General features: G+C 45.2%; 1 protein-coding gene across 2 annotated transcripts in view; it reads right to left on the bottom strand.

Annotated features, from left to right (window-relative positions):
* The window catches only part of gse1 (Gse1 coiled-coil protein), a 173,678-nt gene that overhangs the window by 11,871 nt on the left and 136,520 nt on the right, over positions 1-25,287 (bottom strand). For both annotated transcript variants that reach the window (XM_040123897.1, XM_040123907.1), the window contains exons 3-7: positions 15,980-16,177; positions 7,673-7,881; positions 2,435-2,601; positions 1,952-2,152; positions 91-258 (exon numbers count right to left, since the gene is read on the bottom strand). In XM_040123897.1, coding sequence (XP_039979831.1) covers positions 91-258; positions 1,952-2,152; positions 2,435-2,601; positions 7,673-7,881; positions 15,980-16,177 — 943 coding nt within the window. The remainder of the gene's footprint in view (positions 1-90; positions 259-1,951; positions 2,153-2,434; positions 2,602-7,672; positions 7,882-15,979; positions 16,178-25,287) is intronic.

Below are 25,287 nucleotides of genomic sequence, written 5' to 3'. Positions count from 1 at the left end.
GAAGATGGACGTTGAATTAGAAGTGACGATTCATAATCACGGCGGATATCTACACATGTTCGTGTATGTGAGAGTTAACGGGCCGTTTACCTCTCAGACTGCAGCGCTGACAGCGTAGGGTGTGTGAAATCTCCAGGGTAGCGGACCCCTGGTAGGTGCATGTGAACAGCAGAGGGATGGATGGGGGGTAAAGCGCCCCCTGCTGGCAGCGGATAGAAAGGTGACCTCAAAGCAGAGAGGCAGAATGGGTCATCCATCCTGGGAGATAAGGATTGTAATAATAAGAAAAGAAAAGAAAAAAAAAACAGAAGAGAGGAAGAGACGGAGTCAGTCTCCCCGCGTGACAGTGCAGCGTTCACTTTCATTAACCTGTGTTCCTCCATCTCCCAAAGAAGCGACATCACAGGGTCTTCCATCTTTCAAGAAAGCAGCAGTGTCTGTCAGCTCACCTCAATCACCACACAGCACCTAGCAAGAGACTGTGCTATGTGTTGATGCACAACTGTGTGTTTTTGTGTGTGTGTGTGTGTGTGTGACACATCCACTGCTCATCCCCTCATTAAATCCATTACAGCACTGTGTGTGATGGGTGGTGCAGTCTTCTGATCATGCTGGGTTGACAGACCAGGGGCACACAGTCTGTGTGATAGCCCAAATTAAGCAGGGCCCTTCTCAACACACACACACACACACACACACACACACACACACGCACACACACCGACTCCATATATCATCCCTAGTATACATTTTTAACAAATATTGCACATAAATTCTCTACTGCTGGTGTTTTCTGTATGATTACTACGCTGTCAATCCTATAAAAAACACCAAATTACTTAAAACAAAACCTTGTTTTCCATATGAAAGAATCCACAAACGACAGTGGTGAACAGGATACATCTGATTTCAGATGTATAAAGAGTTCAGTGATTCTTTTATGGTTATTTCTCAAAAAGCATGCATTAACAAGCTCCGGATATACTGTAAAGAGTTTGGTGGCAAAACCCGCCGCAGTTCTCTTCTGAATGTTCAAATTTTATCCATGGGTATAACCAAGCTTGGGCAAAGACAAGGAAAATGGGCCTTGCTATTAAGGGGTTGGTTTAGGCAGCTTCAAAACATAGGCAACCCTTTTATTGATACAGCAAAAATTGTGTTTTGTTTGTTTCATACTACAAAAAAAAAAATACTACGGACCCATAGACTTTCTGGAATACTGTCAAACAAGTGTAGTGCTTCTCCTTGTTTTTTGAAGAACTTCACTGCAATAATAGCGAGCAACAAAGCATTATTACAGCAGTTCTGAAGATTGTAAATGACATTACTGGAGACTGTGGCAATAAACAGCGATGTATATCTATTTTTTTTTTTTAAATCTCTTAAAAGCATTTCGATACACCTGACCAGGATATTTTCAAACAGAGGCTTCTTAGCAGCAGGCTGTCAGATGATACAGTATATATAGCTTTCATTCTGGACTTATTGCATCCGATATGATAAACTCTGCTCTCATGTGTTTGCAAGGAGGTACACCAGTGCTCAGTGATGGTGTTTGATTGTTTTAACTGATATTCTCTGAACTTTGTTTTAACAGACTTTCTTCCTGTCCATGCCGATACTGTGAGTTTGGTTATTTTGTCTCTGTTATCTGTATTCTGTTACTTTGCTTTTTGTTTACCAGGAACCTGATGTTTTTAATTTGTGCTGCCATCTGTGTCTCACATTCAATAAAATCTCTCCCCCGGTTAAATAAATATACAAATAAAGAACATCAACAAAATATTTTACCTCTGGGAACATAAATTCAACGTCAGCTATACACTAATGCATTTACTGCTGAGTCTAAGCAGTGCAAATACTTGGTTCAGTTATATGCTTTGGTTCGCACAATTTGCCCTCAGAGGACATGGGTGCCAAGTCAACAAAACAAACTAATTGAGAGGCCTACCTGTATGGTGTGAAGGAGGGGTGAGGAAGGTAGCTGGGGTGATAGTAGGCAGCTGCGGCGGCTGCAGTGGCAGGGTCCAGGCCCAAGGGCAAAGAGGGCATGCGGAGGGCATCCTCAGTCGTGGCATAGGGCCGGAAACCACGGAGGTACTCTTCTGGTACAGGACCAGGGGGCACTGCATTAGGCAACTGTCTGGGCAGACTGAAGGTAAGACCAGGGTAGGGGCACAACAGACAAGAAACCCATGATGAGTTTTATTTGCTTGTGTTCACTGTAGTGCAGATTTACCAGTTTTCACCAAGAAACTGTATAAATTCTATTTGTTTCTCAACCCCAATATCAACAAAACACCTGTTTGTTGTGGCTGCTTTTTCCAGTGAGTTTAATTTACCGATGAATTATTAATCATACACTTACATCAAAGCGTGCAGAAACATCATTTTAAATTGAAAGCAGAAAAAGGCAGAGTGGTGTGTGACTCACTTGAGGGGCTGGAAACGTGAATCCTGCATTACAGCACCGGGGGTGAGACCAAAGGCATAGGGGTTTCCCAGGAGGTGTGCGGGGACTGAGGGGCCACCCTTTTCCTGGGGGAGGGTCCCCTCTGCACCCAAACGTTCCCTGCTGGCCCCACGAGGCCCCGAGTCAGCCTGGAGAGAGATGCAGAGAGAGAGAGAGAGTCTTGGTCATTGTTTGTGAGGACCTGTGACGGTCACGGTTGTCAATGCACATGGAGCCCATCGTGTGAGGGGGAAGACGGGGGAGAGAGAAGGCCTATTTGTGGAGCAGCAGCACTCTCTCTTCCAACCTCAGGCACTTTATCCACTTTCTCACACAAATCCCAACCCATGTAAAAATAGATGGATCGACATTTCTCTGAGGTAAATATATTGTAAAATTGAGGAAGCAGGCAGACAGTGGTAAAAAAAACAAAACAAAAAAAAAAAAACAACCTCACTGTTTTTCTCTAATTGTAGACAAGAGATGTCCTCTTTATGATTGATGAGGATGTGGTAATGGTAAATGTACAACAGCAGTATTCCAGAGAGATGATCCCTTTCATCTTGGCTAACTGTGTATGTGTGTGCGCACATAACTTGCACACTAACATCTACAGGGAGGACAACAAAGTCCAAAAAGCAACATCCCTCTACCTCTTTTTCTCTGTCTTCCTTCTTCTTTTTCACCTCCCTTTGGCAGCAAGCCTGGTCTCACTTATCCGATCCCACAACAAACACACACACACACACACACACACACACACACACACACACACACACACACACACACACACACACACACACACACACACACACACACACACACACACACACACACACACACACACACACACACACACACTCAGTGGGCACATGCACCGTTTCAAAGCTACAAAGGCCTCCTGCTGTGGGAGTGGGAGTGCATTTTCTGAATCTTTGGTTTCCCTCTGCCTACAAATGCATTGGCGGAACTGGGAAACTTACAACCCTTTTAAATTGAACAAGCAAATTTTACAGTGGGATATACAGTTGAGCAGGATTTTCATATTTCCGACAAAACGAGACTTGAAGTTGAAGTTGGCAAGTGAACGACCAGAATGGGATTGAAAGCAGGACGAAAGGAAAGATAGAGATGAAGCCATTAAGAACACGAGAGAGGAGAGGGCACGTCTTGCCCCACTAAATTAACCTCTGGGATTAGAGAGAGACCTTACAGCAGCACTGTCCTCTCTCTCACTACTGCCTCTGATAAAACAAATCCTATTTATTGAGCCATTACCTCCATGCTCTCTTCTGCAGCCTCTGACCCAGACTGACACTGATGCGCTAACATCTAATCTTAAATGCCTCTAATGTTTAGACTCCCCACATCCCCCTTTGTTTCTTAGACCTCCCACTTTCCAGTAGTTTGCTCCTTGCTGTTTGTTGCGCTTGATGAAACAGTAAGGCACTTTATTCCCTCAAACCTCCCGTCCAACCCCCCCCGACTCCATCCCCCATCCTTTCAAAGCTTTATGAGCACAGGGAGAAGGTGGATGTTCCCTCCCAATCAGCAGCCAACTGGAAAAGAGGTTCATATATGTCAAAAGAAGTCAATATCAAACAGTAGCGTGCAAACCACAAAATGCCATGCTCTCTGTTTGCTCTTTGCTCCTTCTCTTTCTTTTTCCCCAGTGTTTTTCTTCTTTATCTTTCTTGGTGTCCAGCACTATCAAAAACTGATGGGCGGCTGTCCGGAAGTCTGACTGTTAGTAAAAGCCCCTGTGATTTTATGGCAGGCAAGTATACACACATTTAATTAAATTCCTATTCTTAACCCACATGAACTTGCAGATGAAGTCACGCACACATGTACTGTGTGCATTTCTCCAATCCCTCCCTTCCTGAACATCAAAAAAGATGTACTACTGCAGGTACATATTGCTGGTGAGGCGTTGCTGACCAGTGATATGTCTGTAAAAACAGGAGGGGCTGCTTTCTATCATACTGTCTGTCAGTTAATCAATTGCTATAATCACACTCATGACAGCTCTGCTAACCAAGTGATAAGTGTTTAGCAAAGCTGTCATCATTGCTTAAAATAACTGAGGCTACAGGTCCATGTATTTATTTATGCATGTTTGTTGTGTCATGTGCAAAGAGCGGGCGGCACCCTGTTATACTATGCTCAAATAACACCTTTGCCTCAGTCTTTGCCCCAACTCAACCATTAACACTCATCAAGCTGCCACAACAGAGGATGACCATTTAAAGGAAATTAATTCTATAGTTAGACCAAACTACACTTCGCTAACCACTTATAATGACATTAAAACACGAAAACCAGCTTAGCAAATAAAATCACCCAAATTCTGCTATAATTTATCTGAATGCTGTTGAACGTTGACTATCTGGTATTCATCTGGTTACCAGTAGTTGTTATGCATCAAATATCAACCTGTGTTCAATATCCTGCATCATTCACAGAGTGTGTGTGTATGACAAGGGCATGGTTTCATAATCAGGGCTATGACTCAATAACTGTCAATTCGTGCTATTCCCAGACACAGATTACCAGAAAATTGAATCAACTGTTCCTTGCCAATAAATTTCACAGAAGTGGATAAGAGGATGGAACAAAGATGCTTGTAAAGCATCAAAGCATGGTGGTGATGCTGCAATTTTGCATTTGACTGGCTTCTGTTTCCTGCTTTTACAATGAATACTGTCACTGAAAACCAGCAAGTTCCTCTTACATGCTAGATGATCACCAAAAAGGAATGTACAAACCTGTTTGTAAATGACAATGTGCACATATAGCTGCCATGTTGTATGCACATCTTTTTGGCCTGAGCTTAGTCCCCGTTCATGTATGTCTGTGCATGCATGTGTGGATGCAGGCCTGTAGAAAAGCATGCAAAGGTGTGGGTGTGACAGGGTCAGAACCTTGAAAAAGCACAAATGCCACAAAGACAGAACATTTCGTTCCCATTAGAGAGGCACCTTAGTCACTCAGGCACCTACACATCCAACCAGCCGACCCATTTTGACCTTTCACCCTGCAAAAAAAAACACAGCCTTCCATTCTCAAACACACACAGTTCACTAGCAGCATGCCACATACAGACTACAGAACACAAATACAAGCACTCAGACTCAAAGATACATCCATTAACAGCCATCTTCATCTGTGTGATCCAGGCCCCTGTAACCCCCAGCGAGGGTGGGAGACCCTGCGCATTGTAGAGCTCTCGTTTACGCCTCTCAGATGGAGCCATGAATCCAAATTGCCAATTAAAAAGCAATTACAGGCAGCAGCGGGAGCAGACTCCTGCAGTCATTAAAGCAAAATGCCAACGCACCAAGCCCTCCCTCCTTCTCTGCCTTGCACATCACCCCCCTCGGAAAGACAGACTCGTATCTCAGCGAGAGAGACACTAATCAATCCTTCTAACACAAAGAAAGCAGGACACACACGTACACAAAACAACAGACAAGCTTTTCTTGGATGCCTTACAGGGAATCCACAGAATGAACTTCTACCTCTGTATGTAACTGTTTTTCTCTTCCCTCTATCAGACTCTCCTTTCGTCTTTAAATCTTCCTTTCTGGTTGTTTGTGTCCCTTAATCATTGTTCCTAACACTTTATTTCAACACTGTGCCGTTCCTGTCACATGGAAAAACACATGATGTCATGAAGAGGCACACAGGTATCTTAACCAATAGACATTTTGGAATAAAAATTGAAGGATAATAGTAGACACAAATGGTAAGAGAAGACGACAAGGGTAAAGGGCAAAAGGCCATCTTCCCTGATTGCATTCTTCCTGATCAGCAATTAGCGACGTTAGCAAAGGTCCAGACGGTATCCTTTTTGTTTAAGAGGGACATTTTGATGGCGGGTATGTATGTGTGTCCTTTACAGCCCTGTGGCTCTTTGTTACCACAGAGTTACATGTGCTCATTGAAGCTGCACCAGCTTCCGTGAAGCATCCCTGCTGCTGTGTCCCCAACCTCTGCCCCCTCCATCCCAACTTCTTGTCTACATCACAATCCTTAACCCTCCTCATTCTTCGGCTGGGTGGCCCTGAGCTGCTGGAGGCACAACAAACCCAGTGTCATGACCTTTTCAATTCGAGCTTGACCTCTTATTAACACACAACCACTGTGCAAAAGCACGCAAACATACACGCAGGACTAGCTACAATATATGTGGAAGGTAGCAGCGGGAGATTCTTTCTTTTTATTTCTTCTGTTGCTCTTTGAAACCTGCTATGCTGAAGGAATGGCAAGAAGGGTGACATCATTGGGAGAGCTCCCCTGTCTCTCCAGCCCCTCCTAGTTATGGCTGACCCTTGAACTACGGAGGGGTAATTTTGTAAAGGGGAGCAAATACAATAGCTGGAATGCTACCACACATTGCTGGCTGGCTGACCTCCTCACTCACCCTTCGCTATCCCCCTTCTCTCTGTCTCTGGGGAACTGTCAAAGTGTCTTGCAGAGTTTCCGCATGTTGTTGAGTGCTGTTCATAACCGTGTGCTTGGCCTCGACCATTAGCACTGAGCTGAGATAAGAAGGCTTAAAGCAAGGCCGTAATCCATAATCCACTCCTTATCAAAGCAAGCAGCTCTCCCTCTCTTTCCCCCACTACGTAACAGAGAGTGGGTGTCGGGGTGACAAAGCGGAGGATGCACTTGACTGCTTGAGTGAAGAGGGTGAGGCTTGGGGGGGGGGGTTAGGAGGCTAAATGATGGGGACTTGGGGGGCTCATCCAAGGGCAAGACAGCTAAGTAGGAGGGGGGCTGGAGGTGCACAGATGTTAGTTGCCGTTGAGGCTGTCACCTTTACATCCCAGTGGCAGCTGGCATTATTTAATGCATGGAGTCATTGTTTGGGATGGGGGTGGTGGAGGATTGGGGAAGCATACATTCATAGACCAACTATGTCACATGTACATATGTCAAGTGCGTAATGCCTTATTATTGGTTACAGGCCAGCTACAAAATTCATTAATCCCTCGAGAGCTTGTCTGTGTTGTGCTAGCAGACAAGCAGAAGAGTGAAACATTTGAATGTTGCTTGAACAACCTGATAAGAGACAGAAAGTAAAATGCAAAGAGAGAAAATACACTGGAACAATCAGAGAGTTCAGAGAGAGCAACTGAAAGAATAAAGGGAATTAAGAGAAAGGAAGATAACGGGCAAAAGGTCAGTGTGAGGGATGTTTGAATGTGGTTTTACCTGGCGCCCCTCGTTCCTCCAGAGGCCGTTGCTAGTCTTTGTTGGAGCAATGGTGACTACAGGTGGAGTGTTGGGCACGCTGTGGCCTGCTGGGGGAACCAGGACAGGCCCTGGACCGAGGGGACCCCTCTTGGGTGTGCTGACTGGAGAGCTGTGGTTGGTGGCTGGGGAGGACACTGGAGAGGACTCACTGCTGATGGAGGACGCAGCTGGAGAAAGACAGAGACAAATAACATGAGTACAAGTGGAAAAAGTAGGTAAGAGTAAGGATGCTAATAGTGTGTTTTTCCTCTACTAATAAAAGGAAACTATAATAACACTATGATCTTGTAGCTCCTTCACAGGGGAATAAAAAGGGGTTGCAGCACTATAAAAGCAACAAATAACACACATACACACTCACACAAAGGGCCAGATGGATGGCCCAAGGCCCCTATTATGAAGTGACAGTGATCAGGATGAGCAGCCCTGTGACAGTCACACAGCCATGAAACGCCGGACACACACACACCACAAGAACACACTGCTTGGGAGTGAACAGCCATACTGAATGTATACAGTCAGTGGCGTTTGCAGCCACACACAGAACTCCCCCCTCAACACGCACAAACACGCGCGCGCACACACACACACGCACGCACGCGCAAACGCGCACACACACACACACACACACACTGACACACACAGCAGGTGGTGAAAAGCTGGCCCAATGAGCTTCTCTGCTGTGCTGTAGATGTGCCACATTAACAAAGCCCTCCAGGGAAACCCTGTAGTGCAGGGTCATGGTCTGGTCACATGCTTCGCTTTCTACACGTCTCGCTTTCTCTATCTAGTTCCAAAGCTCTCACGATATGCTCATATTCACGTACATGCTGTATATCATTGCAATTTCACCTTTCCAACCTTACATCTATACATCCTCCCATACAGGCTGCACCTTCTCTTCCTCTCAACTGTGTCGGCTGTCTCTAACCTTCTGTCTTTTTTTTATCGTTCTGTCTTCCCTTCCCTTCCTTTTTTCTTTTCTCTCCCCTGTTTTAACCTGTGTGTTGTCTGTACGTGTCCTCTCATTTCTTCTCTTTTTCTCCCAGCCTCAGCCTCTTCTCTTGACAGTACAGTGTGCTGTTTGTCTCCTCCATTCAGAGCAAGCGCAGCATTACATAGTCAAACTGGGTCACAAACCTCTCAATGGGACACGCACTTCGGTGCTGTAGCAAGGACAGCAGGAGATGTGTGCTTATGTGTGTGCATGTAGTGTGCTTTTGTGCATCAACGTGCTTACATGTAGCCATGAAAAAAATAAGGTAGCTGAAACCTCAGGCCAGTTTCAGGAATACTTCCTCTCCAATTATCACCATCAGAACAAAAACCACAAATCTCCATCCAACTGCCATTTCTTCGCTGCTTAGGTTTCCATGGCAACATAACATAACAGACGACCTCAGCGTATTGTAGTTGCGGTCAGGATATTGACTGATTTTAAACACCTCATTCTAACTAATACTACTAAATAATGGAAAAGATCAATAATGGCAGTGAGGTGATGGTGTAGTGAAAATCTGAAAATGTATGTGTGAGTGGTGGTGGTGGTGGGGGGGGGCAAGAGGAAAAAGATGTGTGAAGAAAAGATGGTAATGATACATGTGAGGTGAAACATGAAAATGAAAAAGGACAGGACATGGTGAGTGACTGGGAAATAAACAGCAAGTGAAGGTGCAAAAGAGGTGCGGCAGAGGTGAGGCGAGAGATGGAGCAGAGAGGAAAGGGGAGAGGTAAGGGTTGCACATGGGTGAGTGGGTGGCGGGGATGGGGGGGGCATATCTTGTCTGCACAATGGCAATTAGTGGCCTAATCCTCCCACCTCACCTCAGAGAGCCATTACTCTCCCCTGCAAGACTAGGCCAATCAATAGAAGCCCCCTCAGCCTGGGGAATGGAGCTATACTTAATACAGCTCTAGTGTCACAGCCTATTCACTCACCACACACAGACACAAACGCACTCACAACATGCATACACAAGGATGGTGGAACAAATAAGGCTGAAGGAAGGGAAGAGGCAGAGAGGAGAGGAGGGGCAGTAATCACAGTGATCCTGAACTGCTAAGCAACAGACCTCTACTCCATCTATTTCGTTCACCCCCCTTTCTTCCCATCTCCTCCTCTTCTTCCTCATTTTCCATGTAGAGGCAGAGCAGACTGGAGAAGACGCAGGGCAGACTAAATAATTAAGAGAGCGGGAAGAGAAGCAGGTGAGGGGAAGAGGGAAAGAAAAGAGACAAGGGTCGTCTACCAACAGCTTCATTCTCTTCTTTCAGCTTGCAGAATCTGTGTAGACTTCTAAGTGTCCTTCCTCTACATGTATACCACAGACAAAAAAAACTAAACAAAAACAGCTATTATTCCTCTATCGTTCCCTCCCCCTCCTCTCTCACAACCCTCCACACAACTACCACCCACCCACCACTTCTTCATACACCCGAATTCCTTTTCTTTCTGTTTTTCAAACACACTACCTGCCAACCAGGCATAGGTCAGACTCAACAAACAAATTTTATAACCACATTGACAATACTTAAAGCTGGTAAGGGCTCAGGGAGATGTAAAAGTGTGAGAGAGTGGTTACGTGTTTGCATTTATGCATCTATGTATATTTCCCCTTATCTTCCTGTTTAAACCACAGACAGTCATGTGCGTGCATAAGCCTCTTTCCTTTATCAAGCCGCCATCCCTCCTCCAAGATTTCCTCCTGTCCATTTTCAACCCCCTTGCTCCAATTTCCATTCCAATCCCTCTCTTCCCCCCTCCCTCACATCATCATGCCATCCGATAGGAGAAAACTCATATATGTGACTGGCACCAAGCTGGTGTCATTTCTGCCATATGCTCCTACCCTTCCATCTATACAGAGAGAAGATGGCCACACATGCAGGCCCTGTAGGGAGCTAGAGGAGGGAGGAGAAGAAGTGAAGCACAAGCCTTGGTCCCCAGAGTCTAAAATAGGCTCATCAGCTCTCAACCTGCACTTCATTAGTTGTGATGATTGTCACTTGCTTGGTTAGTAAGGGGGGGGGGGGGGCAAAGAGAGAAAGAGAGAGGAGAACAGAAGAGGCAGAGACAGAAGGAAAGCAAAAGACAGAAAGAAAGAGTGCTTTCTCAGTCCCAAGCTGTGTGTGATTAATGTGAAGCTCCTTTCTCTATCACCTCCTCTATTATCAGTCCCACACTCCCAGACTGCCTCCACACTTGACCGCTCAAGCTAAGCCACACATGCGTTCACACTCTTACTCACACACACTCTTACTCACACACACTCTTACTCACACACACACACACACAAAGATACAATCAGTGGCAACATAAAAAAACAAAAAAAAAACGACCCAAGCCGTGGACAGAGGCTATGGCCTATTGTTCCTGTGTAGATGGCACCTTTACTTCAGCCACCAACCCAATCAAAAAGCCAAAAAAAGTCACCACAGCTCTTCCATTCAATGGCAGTCCAGGAGCTGTAGCAGTGAATCCCAGTGGATCACTAAGCCTTGACAGGAAGACATCACTCCACAAAAATATTTTATTGTTGCCAAATTGCCCTTACCAATCCGCTGATACCACCTCCACCACCTCTGGCAAAATAGCCAGCACAAGCTCTGCCAGGCAGAAGGTGCTCTCCTCCACCCCGCCAACATACCCACCCCACCCTAGCCCTCCTCCCTCCCAGCATGCATTACAACAACATCAGCACTTAATTAAACAGTCCATTTCACACCTGGTGTGCATAGCAGTGCCCGGCCAACCCTGCATCCATATGCCACCCCACCAGCACGAAGCACAAGCCTCAACACGTGCACTCTAACACACACACACACACACACACACACACACACACACACACACACACACACACACACACACACACACACACACACACACACACGCTACTACAGTCTTGGCCATGCACTGACAACACAACACAAAGCCTGTAATCTGCATCACTGAGTGGGGGGAGGGGAGAAGCACACAGTGTGTGTTGCTGTGCCAGCGAGGGGAAGGAAGACGGTAGAAGATGGCGGATGGAAATAAGAGGAGCAAATCTCTGTGCCTTCTGCTGACTGTACAAACTGTATATTATGCTTAAATGCTGCTTCCCTACTGAAGAGTCATGAGGGGTGTAAGGTTGTTGTGCATGGAGAGAGAGAGAGAGAAGGGGAAAGCAAATGAGCTTGTTTGTGAGTGTTTCAGGGACAGTCACAGCCTGAAGGGTTTTGCCTTCAAGAAACACACACACACACACACACACACACACACACACACACACACACACACACACACACACACACACACACACACACACCCACAGCATGGCTGTGTGAGCTCCAGGCAAGCTCCAGATGGAGAGGTCAGAGACACACTGCCCCGCTGTCCCAGCATGCTCTGGGCTCCCATAAACAAGGGGAGCCTCCGGCCACACACATACACACGCACACAAACATACATAAATACAGATACACACAGTCTGACAAACACCCCAGGTTTTCACAAATCTAGTAATTACTTCAGATTCCTCTTTTTCCCAGCCAATTCCTTCCATCTATCTTGTACACCTTTATTCTCCCTCTATTCATTCTCTCTCCAAGCAGTGTACCACAGTTGGTATGAACGCAGTCATGAAATTTTGGTGGTGTGCATGTGTCCAAGAGTGTGTGAGAAGAAACAACTGAGAGGATTAAACCCAGATCTGCCTAATTAATCAGATATCAGCAGGCCTGCCTTTTTGAGGCAGTGCGTTATCTGTATCTGTGTGTGCTGTGTGTGTTTGCTCGCACATGCGAATCCTATCGTGTGTGCTCATGTGAATGTACATGGGATAAGAGTGTGTCTTTTACACCGCTCTGATACTCATTATCCATCACCTCCCCTCTTCGGCGCAGCACTCAGTACACAGAGCTATTCATTATACTCGCCACAGACAAGTGACGATGTATGTGTCTGTGTGCGTATGGGTGTGTATATAAACAGCAGCCGTGCTCAGGGTCTTAAATCAGATCAGCTGCCAGTGGCAGTGACACTAGTGCTCAAACCTAACTAATTCCTCTGGGCCTTAGGAGACTGAGTCATGGCAACTCACATATACTTCACTACTTACCTCAAAGCATCAACCAGAGGGTGAGAGAGACAGGGAGAGAGAAAGAGAGGTTGAGTCAAAGTAGCTAATGAAAGGACAGCAGGCTGCAGCATGCTAAGAAATCACGAGGCTTACACAGTTGCAAAGACAACTGTTTGCATGTGTGGGGGTGTTTGGGTGTGTGTGTTGCCTATAAATACAGGCTCTGCAGACAGAGAGGTGACTGGAGCTCCAGGGGCCTCATGCCTCTCTGCCCACCCCGGAGCCGGCACTCCTAACACGGGCAGAGTTGCCCCTTATGCCTGATGGCTGACTCACTCACATATCACTGCCTACACCAGTCTGGCCACACAGTCAGCAGGCCTCAAAAATATCAGAGGGGCTTTTTGTGCTTTTAATATAAAGGTGGCAGAGCTTTATCAGACACAATCTGGTGTCTGTATGACAAAGACACAGGCAGGAGCTCTCTGCCTCAGTAGATCATGAATTACAAATAGAACAGAGCATACTTATTCTCACCTTCCAACACAGAGAAAAATAAAAAAAAAACATGACTAATAGAGCACAATTCTTGTGTTCTCCAGCTGCAACTGACAAAAAGGAGGATAAGCAACAGAAAAAGGAAGGAAAATTCCAGTCAGAAAAGGTGAATCTACGTCAAAATGAAAAGAAAGGAGTGGATGCTGGCAGTGGATTTTTCTTTTGGACAGAGACAGAGAGAGGAAGTAACAGGGCTGGCATGCAGGTAGTTTTAATTTTGTCAGCTATTTTTAGATTTAGTCTTAGTCTTAGTCCCGAGATTTTAAAAAATCCATGTTAGTTTTAGTCATATTCAGTCAACCTCACCCTTTTTATTTTTAGTCAATGTTTAGTTGACTAAAACTCTGGACATATTAGTCAAGACCAAGAATGAGTAATTTAGTAAAACTTCTTGCAATATGAGTCGATCAGAAAGTAACAAGAAAAAAGAAAACCCTTCAAAAAAAAAAAAAAACAGCCCTGCAATAAATCCTACTTTTATAATGTTCAGTTTTGCCAGGACTGTGCCAGAAAGGTGTTGATTTTATTCTGTAACTTTGTACCGCTTAGTGGTAGGGTTGTGCTAGATTGTGTCATACAGTCAGTGTTTATAACAGGCTGTACACTACCATTTAAATAAAATTGTAAAGAAAATATTTGGAACCTCTTTGCACACAAAGCAAGCTAAGCACTAGAATGCTAACTCTTGCCCAGAAGACTTTATTCAAGCCTAAAACAATCTTCTACATTATATGCTGTGCATTTAATAACCAGCAGAGGTCACAGATAGACTACAGTTAGCTATCAAATGCGCATTCAAATTCGACAAGACCTGAAATATGTATGGCAATTATGTTGTGTGTGCTTTAACATGGATAGCAAGTTTATTGCATCCAAACAAACAAACTTGTCTGTAGCAAAGGTTAGCCAACGCAGCTGACTTTCAGTGAGACTAAATCCCCATCTGCCAGAAATGTAGACATGTCCCGTTGTTGTGAGATTCTAATAGATGTTGTCACACCACTGCCATTAGGAGTTGGCTTAGTATTGCTTTAAAAGTAAAGTAATGTTATTCAACATCTTAACGTTAGGTTACCTCAATTTCTGCGCCTTAAAGTGTCTCTTCAGGTTTGTGGTTTTCTTCCCAGTGATTAGCTACAGGGCTTGTATCCTGACAATACGTTACTACACACTCACTTTTTCTCTCAGAGATATTATATTTGAAGTGGGCTCAAATGTCAACCCGTTTTGTTGCCATCATGTTCTTTTCCCTTCACTGTGTGTGATCTGGTCATAGCTAGGTCCAGTCTAGCACAGTTGGCAGTGCGTTCATGGGTGTGCCACCATAAAGATGCGCGCAGAAGGAGAATTATGCAGTAAAGCCATTCAAAGAATGACATTTATATTATGTCACTGAAAACCACTCTATTTAATATTGTCGAGATTTCGGTAGTTTTTATTTTTTAAACTATATTTTAGTCTCATCTTTTTTCGTCAATGATATTGCATGTTGATCATGTTGTCAAAATTAGTGTTTAATGACATTGGTGCAATCTCGTCATCGTCTCATCTTAGTCAAGGATAAAAAAAGGTCATTGACAAACATATTTAGTCATAGTTTCCATTAATGAAATTAACAATATGCACAGAGTTGAGGGAATGAAAAAAGATGAAGGGGAGAAGGACTGAGAGGGAGGTGAGGAGGGGCTGAATACCCTTTTTCTCTTGGTAATAAATCATTTGCTTGGTTCTGGGTCCCAGGGTGCAGTGGGCTTGGGAACTAGGTGTCCAGGGAAAGCTAGAGGACCATCTGATTTAAGAACCAGGGCAAGGGTGGACAGCTGGGTTAGCTGGGCCTCTCTGGAGCCAAAGCATAGAGCCCCCCCACACATACACATACACACACGCACACAAATGTACACACCCTCAATGGACTCCTTAGTGAGAATGTTCATACGGAGGCTCTCCTGTGATGATTCTGCTTTGTACGCGTGTTTGTATCCTTACGTATGTGTAATTAAGAGAAACTGGGTTTATGGGTTCAGAAAATACTTGCATGTACATGTGTAATAGTGGCCAGCTTTGAATTTACCAGACATACAGGAAACATAGAAGAAAGCAGAAACACACAAGCCTCTCCCTGAACAACTACACAAAACATTTAGATAGATCTTTCAACAAGCATGTTTCAGCCTTGAAGGGATACATACAACCTCAGGATAGTGTTTTAAGGGAGAGAAATTCTATTGTATGTTTCATGTGCATGTACGTACGCAGACACTGACAAGGAAGAATATATATGACGGGGAATTGGTGAGCCAACACACACACACACACACACACACACACACACACACACACACACACACACACACACACACACACACACACACACACACACACACACACACACACACACACACACATTGACAAGCATACCCAAGCGTACATGCATCACACACAGCACATTAATTGGGTCAGCTAGAGTGGCTCCTCTTCGTCCCCCATCTCCAGGGACACCAACTAATTCACTCCTATGTGGATATCACTCCATTGCTATTAGTAGTTCTGCACTCAGCTACACATATCGGCAATGGAACATACATGAATGCACACACTATGTGTAAACATTTTTGTCACATCCCTACACACTGTGCGGCTTTACCTCGAGGTTCTTCAGCCTGTTTTGCCAGTTTACGGAGGGCTGCAGCGAATCCAGAGTGAGCAGACTGGGTAGCCGGGCTTCCATTGGCTACAATAGAACCGTTGAGAGGTGACGGGGTGAGGGGGCTGACCGTCGCCGTGGTACGGGTCGCCGTGGAGATCATTCCTAATGATGGTGACTTTGGCTCATGGCTCATGCCTACAGAATGGAAAAAGCAGAAAAGAATGGGGAAGTTTTAATATCAAATGCTGCCCTCAGCCCTATACAGAAACCCATTTATTCTACAGGAGACATGGAAAAAAAAAATTGCAGACAAATACATGCAAACAGAGTAAGGTGCATAGCTGTTTCCTTGGTCCAGAGATGGTCAGGACAGAGTGTGGTGCTGGGTATCTGTTTGTGACAGCTGGGGCGGTTGGGGATTGGTGGTGTGAGGGGCAGAGGGCTTTGGTTGAATGGCTTAGGGTCAGAGGTGAGAGATAAGGGGGGCAGGTCACCCTTCCCTTGCTCAAAGAGCTCCAGTCTGGCTATGTGTCTGCCAGAGGTCCACGGTCACAGTTTTCACAACACCTCTACTGAGCATGCTCCAACACTACCAGGGTGACTTTATTTCTTACTGAGAGTATCCTATGGTATATGTTATCGCCATTTGTGCATCCAGTGCCCTCTCTGTTACAATGTAAAAATTAGCAACACGTGCCAGCTGGATATTTCTGAATTTGGACATTTAGACGTGAATGTATTTTGGGATTTCTTGAGTCACTTCCTGTAAAAGAGAATAAAAAAGATTGCACAAACTTTCAGCTCAACAGCCAGAAATAAAAAGCTACTGCTCCATTGTACAGAGACAAAGTCTTCATCCAACACCAACAAAAAAAAAGGATGATTTCTTTGTGGTGCGTCTCTTTCTAGCTTCAGATTTGTAAGAGCGCTGTGGTGGTTGGAGGGGCAGAAATGGTGAGGAGGTTTGAGATGGCTAACCCTCTCTTTCCTGTGTGAGTGTGAGAGTGTTTTTGTGCGCGTGCATGTGTGTGTGTGTTGAAAGGTGACACCGTGCTGACAGCCCTTCGGTCAGTGGAATCCCTAAATGCCAGAATGGTGCGTGATAGCCCTATGTGCCCCGGCAAAACACATTTACTCACTCACACGCGCACGCACGCACAGTCACACACACACACACACACACACACACACACACACACACACACACACACACACACACACACACACACACACACACACACACACACACACACACACACACACACACACAGAGGGTGTCTCAGTGGACATTGTAAGTTCAAACTAGTGTAGTTTTCTGTTTGACAGAGGTGTTAACAACTACACCAAAACATAGACATGATGGGGTTTGCTCTGACTCCTCCTTAAATCAGCATTAAAAGTAAACTGCCAGCTCAAACAACAACTTCTAAGACAAAGACATACTGACTGAAATGAAAACTGCTTACTAACAGTATATCGACAGCATAATTAGATAGTACGAATTATATTGGGGTTTACCCAAGAGACTGAGAGGGATATAAAAAGGTCATGTTCCCTCCTAAGCACAGAGTAGAGGCACAGCGCAACGTGTGAGTGTGCGTGTGCGTGTGTGTGTGTGTGTGCACGTGTGCGTCTGTCTGTCTGTGTGTGTGGTTTTGAATGGACACGCACAGCAGCAGGTCAGGCATGAGAGAGTGAATAACATTCCCAACACCTCTTGAGTTGTCCTGCCTGTAACCTCCCATTTACCCAGTGCACTCCGAATGAACCCAGCACACAATTAATAATGGAATCAACAATGACTACTGTCTGAACAACACACACGGCGCCATTGAGAGACTGGCAAACAAGCAAAAAAAACACACACTAACTGCCCAGTCCAGTAACGTGACTTTGTCAAGACATTAGAGTACTGGTCCTCCCTCTCTCTTCAGAGAAAGTCAGAAGAAAAAAAACACTTGTTTATTTTACTTGTGTAAAAGAAATACACAAGAAACTTTTTGCATAAATCAACATACTATAAAGACAGAGCACAGTGTGTTTAAAGTCTGTATCAACCGCACACACAAAAACAACACCACTAACACGCACACATGCGAGCAACATAGTGAAAGAAGAAACAGACAAGCACATAGCTTGACAAATACACACAGAGGCACACATCCGGATGTCTGGCGGTGGTTCATGACCCCCCCCTCATAGATTAAAAGCGTGGCCAAAGCTCCTTACTGCACAAAGGAGTGGAGCTGCCTGGATCCCCCATGGCTGCATCTTCACGTTGAGCCCAGCCCAGCACACACCGGCAGCCACCGACAGGGCACACACCATCTTCCTGCTCCCCTCTCTCTCGCTCTCCGTCTATCTATCGCCTCTCGCCCGTCCACCCCCTCTCCTTCCCTGCCTGCCCGCCCGCCTGTCTTCCTGTCTCTCGCGGTGCCGCTCACAAAGACCGTTTAAAGCTTATCTAACAAAGCAACACACCACACACGCTGCCTATCTCTCCCCTCCGTGCTCTAGGTCTCTCTCTAAGTGAGAAAACAGAAATTCTTAGCCTAGCAGCTGCTGCGATGTCACATGACCTCACTCCCCCCTCCCTCTCTCCTCACACTCTCCCTCACTCCTCCTCCTCCTCCCCTCTCAACCTATAATTCCTCAGCCATTTGTAGATAACAGACACAGGCATGCATGCCCTGCCAAGGCGAGCTGGAGGAGGGGGAGGGGAGAGGAGAGAAGAAGAGGAGAGGAGCTGAGGAGGAGGAGGAGGAGGAGGAGGAGGAGGGGAGAGTGCTCAGCCAGTCACCACATCTGACCCCATAGCTGGGGAGCGACAAGCAGTGTGCATGTATGTGTACATGTATATAGACAAATGGGGGGTTAGGTTAAATATGTGAGGTGCCCTTCCCTTCTTGAGAAAGAAAGACAGAAAAAGAAAAAGAAGGAAAGAGAAAGAAAAGGACATGTCCTGGCCTGTGTCAAGCCCTACAGCATAAGAAAGAAAACCTTTTGTGTCAGAATATCTCCCTCAGTTAAATTCAGTTTGCTTTATTAACATACTTGTTCCTTAACCACTGAAAATGCTCCTCAAGAGAAATTAAAGCAAAAGAAAGACAAGTACACCCCAAACAAAAGTAAAGAGGAAAAGTAAAAGTAAAGAAATCCATTCTCTCTAAATCAACCATTACATCTCGCACAAACAAGGAAATCTTACCAAAAATGTGGACGCGCAATTAAACCTTTACAGTACACACACATACACACAGGCTACACGCAAACACACACACCACAATTATGAGGAGCTGTTATCAGGGTGGAGGAGATTACTGCGTAATATTGGTCGGGGGCAGAGGGCTCAGGAAAAGCTTAAAAGCGTGGGTTTGACTTCCCCTCTGTCTGTCCTGCTGTCATTGCAAGGGTGTGAATGAGTCGTTTCTTTAGTCATTTCCTCCTTCCGTCACTCGCTACTTTTTTTCAAAACAGCAAGGGAGCGAGTGAGCAAGAGCGATGACAGGGAGAGAGATTATCTTTGGGGTAAAGCTGCCTGGTGGCCAGCATTGTGCCAAAGGCCACCTCCTAACAAAGCTCCTTCTGGTCCTCAGGCCACAGTCTGACTCCCCTGAGAATACACAGGACCGCCACATTGCTACGTCTTTGTGTCTCTGCTCTACCCCTTTCCTGTCTAGCACCACGAAGATCACCCTGCTGGTTTTGGAGAAGAGAGTCACTTTGCTGCCTGCATTGATGTTGTCTGTCTGAATAAGATTATATGAAGCAACCGTAGTATCAGACCATATCATGGCAGGGTAGTGGCTAAGGGGACTGCAGGTGCTAACATAGCTTCCCCAAAAATTATGCTTGTTCAGTCCCCTTCTACTTGCACTCAGAAAGTAGAAGCGTAGGTAATGAGGCGCCCTGCTGGTTGACCAACTTCACTTGTTCAAATATGGCTTTGTTGCCTAGTATACCTTATCTCTCTGCCCTCATTTTCTGTCGGCTCTCCGATGTCTCATGTCCAATAAAATAAGCAAAAAAATAAGTGCACTTTTACAAGAAATCATTAAGACCTTACACTAACAACTGAAAGCTCCCATAGAAGGAGAATGGAGAGTGGCATGTTTCCATTTTACTGAGAATACTATGGTTAAACAATTACTACTTCAAGGGACTGGAAATTAAAACATGCGCAACAGGATTAAGTGGAAATTGATGATAGTACTAAGGTTATGTAGGTGTACATTGTATACAAGTGAGAGCTTTCGCCTCTCTCTCGTTTCCACTTTTTCTTTCTAAATTGGAAAAATACAAAACCATGCAAGTCAAGGCTCTCTTTTTATAGTAAGTACTGATAAACAGTGTGATCTAAGCAACCCAGGGTGAGTAATGTCTTGTGAATTTCCAGATAAGTGAGCCTGCCTCCACCTCTTAACATCACTCACTCACAACACACTTGCTCAGTATTTTAAGCAGGCTCTGGCCCTACATTCTTCAAACATCCAGCAGATGGCATTGTCTCCACGTTAATCAGAGGGAGTCCTCTGTTGATAAAACAGCATATGCCACAGGCATTTAATCAAGTGATACACAAAAGAAAAATAGATTTTAAATTAATTTTGCTGTGGATTATGAAAAGAACAACGTCTGCATCCACTTGTAACATTTAGAAATATTTCGAGATATGAATACATTTTGAGATCTTTTAGATCTCAAAAGTTTAACATTTTTTTGCTGACAACCCAAAGGAGTCTGGTACACACCAAACCTCCTAATGCAATTAACCCTTTGAATGACTTTACACCCTGAGGGAAAACAAAACAAAGCCCTGGAAAAAAGGAATGTAGTTTACAACAAACCACATACAAACAGGATCCCGCCCACACACACACACACACACGCGCACACGCACACACACACACACACACACACACACACACACACACACACACACACACACACACACACACACACAGCAGATTGACTGCTAAATGGCATACAGTAAACACAAAGTTTTAACACCCTGCTGAGAGTAAAGCCGATCACTAACTCCCATTATCAAACAAACACACTGACACACACAGTTCCACCCTTTTGCCGGTTGGAATGCAGATTACTCTCTGTCTCTCTCTCTCTCTCACTCACACACACACCCACACACACACACACACACACGTGCATGCATGCACGCATATAAAGTAAATCCTCTTGGCTCCAGAATGCCCCGGCCAGTGGGGAGATAATGCAGTGGCAGCTCTAGTGAGTGGTTAATCTTCAACCAGGAAGGGATTTGCCTATCAGCTCGTTAAAACTAGCAGTGCAGTACTGCTGGCCCATCTATCTGATCCAGCCACCAACCTGGCTTGGCCAAGTCCAATGCAGCGGGGACTGGAACTGTACTGCCTGCAACTAACTGTGTACTCATGGTTCACTTCACTTAGGCATACCACAATATTGTTGTCCTGCTTAGGAACAGAGCCAAACCGGTCAGTGTCTGCCCTCAAATGAGCAATAAAAATCAAATTGCAATAAACTGGTTGGCTCAACATGTGTGGCCAAGCAGGCAACTAAAGTACCATTTCTGAAAGTCTTGTTGGGCTCTGAAGAGCAGCTTTGAATACTTTTGTAGCACCGGTGTAACATAGTCTCTCTGGTTTGGTATTGTGTTCCACTCCTATATTGCTGTTCTTACTTTCCTCTAACAAATAGCACCCTCACTGTTTTCTGATAATGTTTTCTGTGCTGTACTATCAAGCTGCATTTGATGTTACAAAACAAACATTTAAATCTGCTTCACATTGAATCGTTTTCACCATCAGCCTACTGGAAAGCTTTTAATGTGAAGAAGCTACAGGAAGTTTAGCCCAATCTATTATTAAGATTACCAAGCAACTGATATAACTAAAACTGGTCTACATGGTGAGCTATGGACATTTTTTAGAGCTTTTTTATTAATAGACCAGTTGTAAATACTGCAAGGAAGAATAGTAAACAAGATCTGGCCATAGTGAACTGGTTGGTTGAAGAGCTGCAGGTGACATGCATTTGCTGCAATTTGTGTGGACCAGCAAGCCTCCAGATAAGCAACACCTTTTACCAATGCCGTCTTGGCGTAGATGAGTGGAAACCCCCTCATTACTCAGATCATGATCTCTGATCACAGTCGCGCATGGTAGCACAGCACAGGTATTCGAAAATGAAGGCATACTTCAAACCAGAGGACACTGTGCTGAAATGATTTAAAGTAGCTCAGCCACTGATACAGGAGGGAGTTAGAGTCAGCTTGATGAGTATGTGTCATCATGAATGGTTGACTGACTAGCTAGCTGACTGAACATGTGCTGACAGGGGGATGAAAAGGAGGGGAGCAGGGTATGTAAGAAGAGTTCAGCGTGAGGGAAACTTCTGGCTGAAGACAGATAGAAATGAAAAAACTGCGGGTGCTTAAAATACCAGTGAAGCAGCAATGTGGATGAAACCAACCTAGCAAAACAGGATGTAATATGGGCACAACAACCACTACCACATCCACATTATCATGTTTCAACCTAAAGTGAGCTTAAAAAAGACAGCTAGTATAACTGACTGAATGACAGCAGGAAGCAGAACTCTGTGGCTGACAAAATCAACACTTTAAGTGATATACTGTAAATATCACTCATAAACAGTATCCATAAGCAGCTTTTGAAGTTGTGACAAAAACAAAGGATGATCTTAAACTGGACAGGCAACCGAAAAACAAAGGCAGTTCATGTAATTTAAGAGACAACAGAGACCCGACCTCAAGAGCAGCTATAAATGCTCATACACATGAATACCAGGGCCTGGACCTAAACTGTGCATGCACAAATACACTAACACACACAAAGTATCCAGGAGCACAGCAGGATAAACCTGCTTGGGTAGATCCAGAATTGTTTGACTTCTGAGATGAGATGTCAGAGCAATCTACCCTCAGGCACTACAGAATAGATGTGGATGTGTGTGTGTGTATGCACACCTGCAAGCTCATGTCTATGAGCATGCGTGTCATCTCTTTTACTCCATACCAAAGAAAAAAAACCTTAATATCAGAGAAATCCTGAAACAGCAGCACTATGGCTGCACAGCTGAGGAATCAAAGGGAACAATTCCAATGGAGAATGAGAGAACGAAAAGACGAAAGGAGAAGAAAAAGAAAAGGGAGACAAAGAAAAAAGAGAGCAAGAGATCAATGAAAAAGCTGAAAGAGAGAGAACCCGTATTGCCTGTGTCTGAGCTGTCATTATACAGCAGGCCTCCATTATAGAGCCACAGTAGAGAACAGCATATATCTCCCCCTGACCTGGCTCACTCTCACTGTCTTGAACACACACACACACACACACACACACACACACACACACACACACACACACACACACACACACACACACACACACACACCTCTGTGCAAAGAGAGCAGTTTTCCTGTCTCTTACCCTATGTGGCTTTAAATGATACGGTTGTGTTCGTGAGTGAACAACCCCCCATCTTCCCCCCTAAACCTGCCTGCCAGCAGCTTGCAACAAAAACACAGATTTCAAAAGACCAGCCGGCATCTCTCTCCATCTCTTCACCTTCCTCTCTTTCATTCTCCAACGCGAACACACAAACTCACACACAGCCACAAAGAAACAGTGTGTGTCTTGAGGGTAGGCACGAGCTGAGATGATTTTCTCTCCTCCTCCCTGCATCCAACTCACCCACCCCAACAGCGCCATTTCCTATGCTTGTAAATTACATAGTGACTGTGGTAGCAGTTGCTGGGGTTGGGTGTGTATGTGCGTGCATGTCATCTGGCAAGTGTGCGGCTGTGTTCTCTGAGACAACAGTGTGGGCGTATGACAGAACAGTCTGGTTACGCTTCACAACGCTGCTTAGACACTCATACACACACAGTCGAACAAACACACATAAATGCCTTTTGTCTGTGTGTGATTCTTTGTGGTCCATGCCCCAGGAGTCAAGCCGCTGGCTGTGCCCTCTGTAGCCTCTCACTGAGGGGGACACAGCTTTGCCGCTCCCGTGATGAGAGGGCCAGCTTCAGCCCCAACCCAGCTGTTCGACAGGGAGAGTAGGCAGCTCTGACTCACTGTCATCAATCATCATCATCACCACTGGGTTTTGCCGACTCTCTCTTTTAAATCAACCTCACCTGCTACAGAGAGCCAGGAAAAGGTGGCAGTGTGGCTCTTCCCAGCAAGGCCGGGAGAGACTGTGTGACAGATGTTGCAGATGTCACATGAACTCAAAATCCAAATAGAAGCAAACGCATACAAAGGATAACCTGCTATGTTGCTTATCATGGTTTCTGCACCTGTGATACCTCTTTGGTGTACCTTCAGCCACACGAACAGGTACAAGCACACACACAAACACTCACACATACACAGGCAGCCTGCATGTCATGTCCCACAGAGCCGGATGAATTGTATTGTTCTGTACTGTAAAGTTCTCAGTGCCTGGGGACATCAATGCATGTAACATATTTCAGTTATCATCTTTCAGCGTTCTCCCTTCTTCTCTCACTCTCTTTCTCTCCCTCCACGAGCCTCCCCGGGAGATGAGGGCTGTTTTTGCTGGGCCCCCTTCATTTACTCCTCACTTCATCCTCTGTTCAACCTCTCTCTCCCTTCTATTCTCTCTTTCTCTCTGTGATGTACTCTGCTGGGTTGTGGTTGCCTAATTAGCACTCCAAGTGCTCTGCATGGGTCCTGACTCCCAAGTGGCTCCACAACACACACACACACACACACACACACACACACACACACACACACACACACACACACACACACACACACACACACACACACACACACACACACACACACACACACACACACACACACACACACACAGACAGACAGACAGACAGACAGACACACGCACAGACACAGACACACGCACAGACACATGCATAGCACCCACTTGACTTTCCATAGCAGGGTCCAGTTGCTGAAATTGCCCTGTTGTAATCTTGTAATTGGTATAACTGGTGTGCGTTCCTGCTCGTACATGTCTGTGTGTGCGTGTCTGAATGGGTGGATGTTGCACGGTCTGATGAGGGAGCCTCTTTCCTCTAGGCAAGCAGAAGACAACCTGCTGTCGCCATGGCCACAAATCTCAGTGAGTAGCCACAAAGACAAGGTTTCTCTTGGCCACAGAGCTTAGACCTGTAGCGTCCATCAACAACATTTTTGAGGGTCAAACCAGATTATTTTTAATGGCTCTTGTTTTTCTGAAAATCTCATTTTCAGAGTAGGATTACAATCTGCTTTAATATTGTTATTGTT

Source organism: Xiphias gladius, chromosome 1 (assembly GCF_016859285.1).
Source record: "Xiphias gladius isolate SHS-SW01 ecotype Sanya breed wild chromosome 1, ASM1685928v1, whole genome shotgun sequence".
NCBI classification, from domain to species: Eukaryota; Metazoa; Chordata; class Actinopteri; order Istiophoriformes; family Xiphiidae; genus Xiphias; species Xiphias gladius.
The sequence above is the reverse complement of the archived record's forward strand: the minus strand, read 5'-3'. Positions and strand labels throughout refer to the sequence as shown.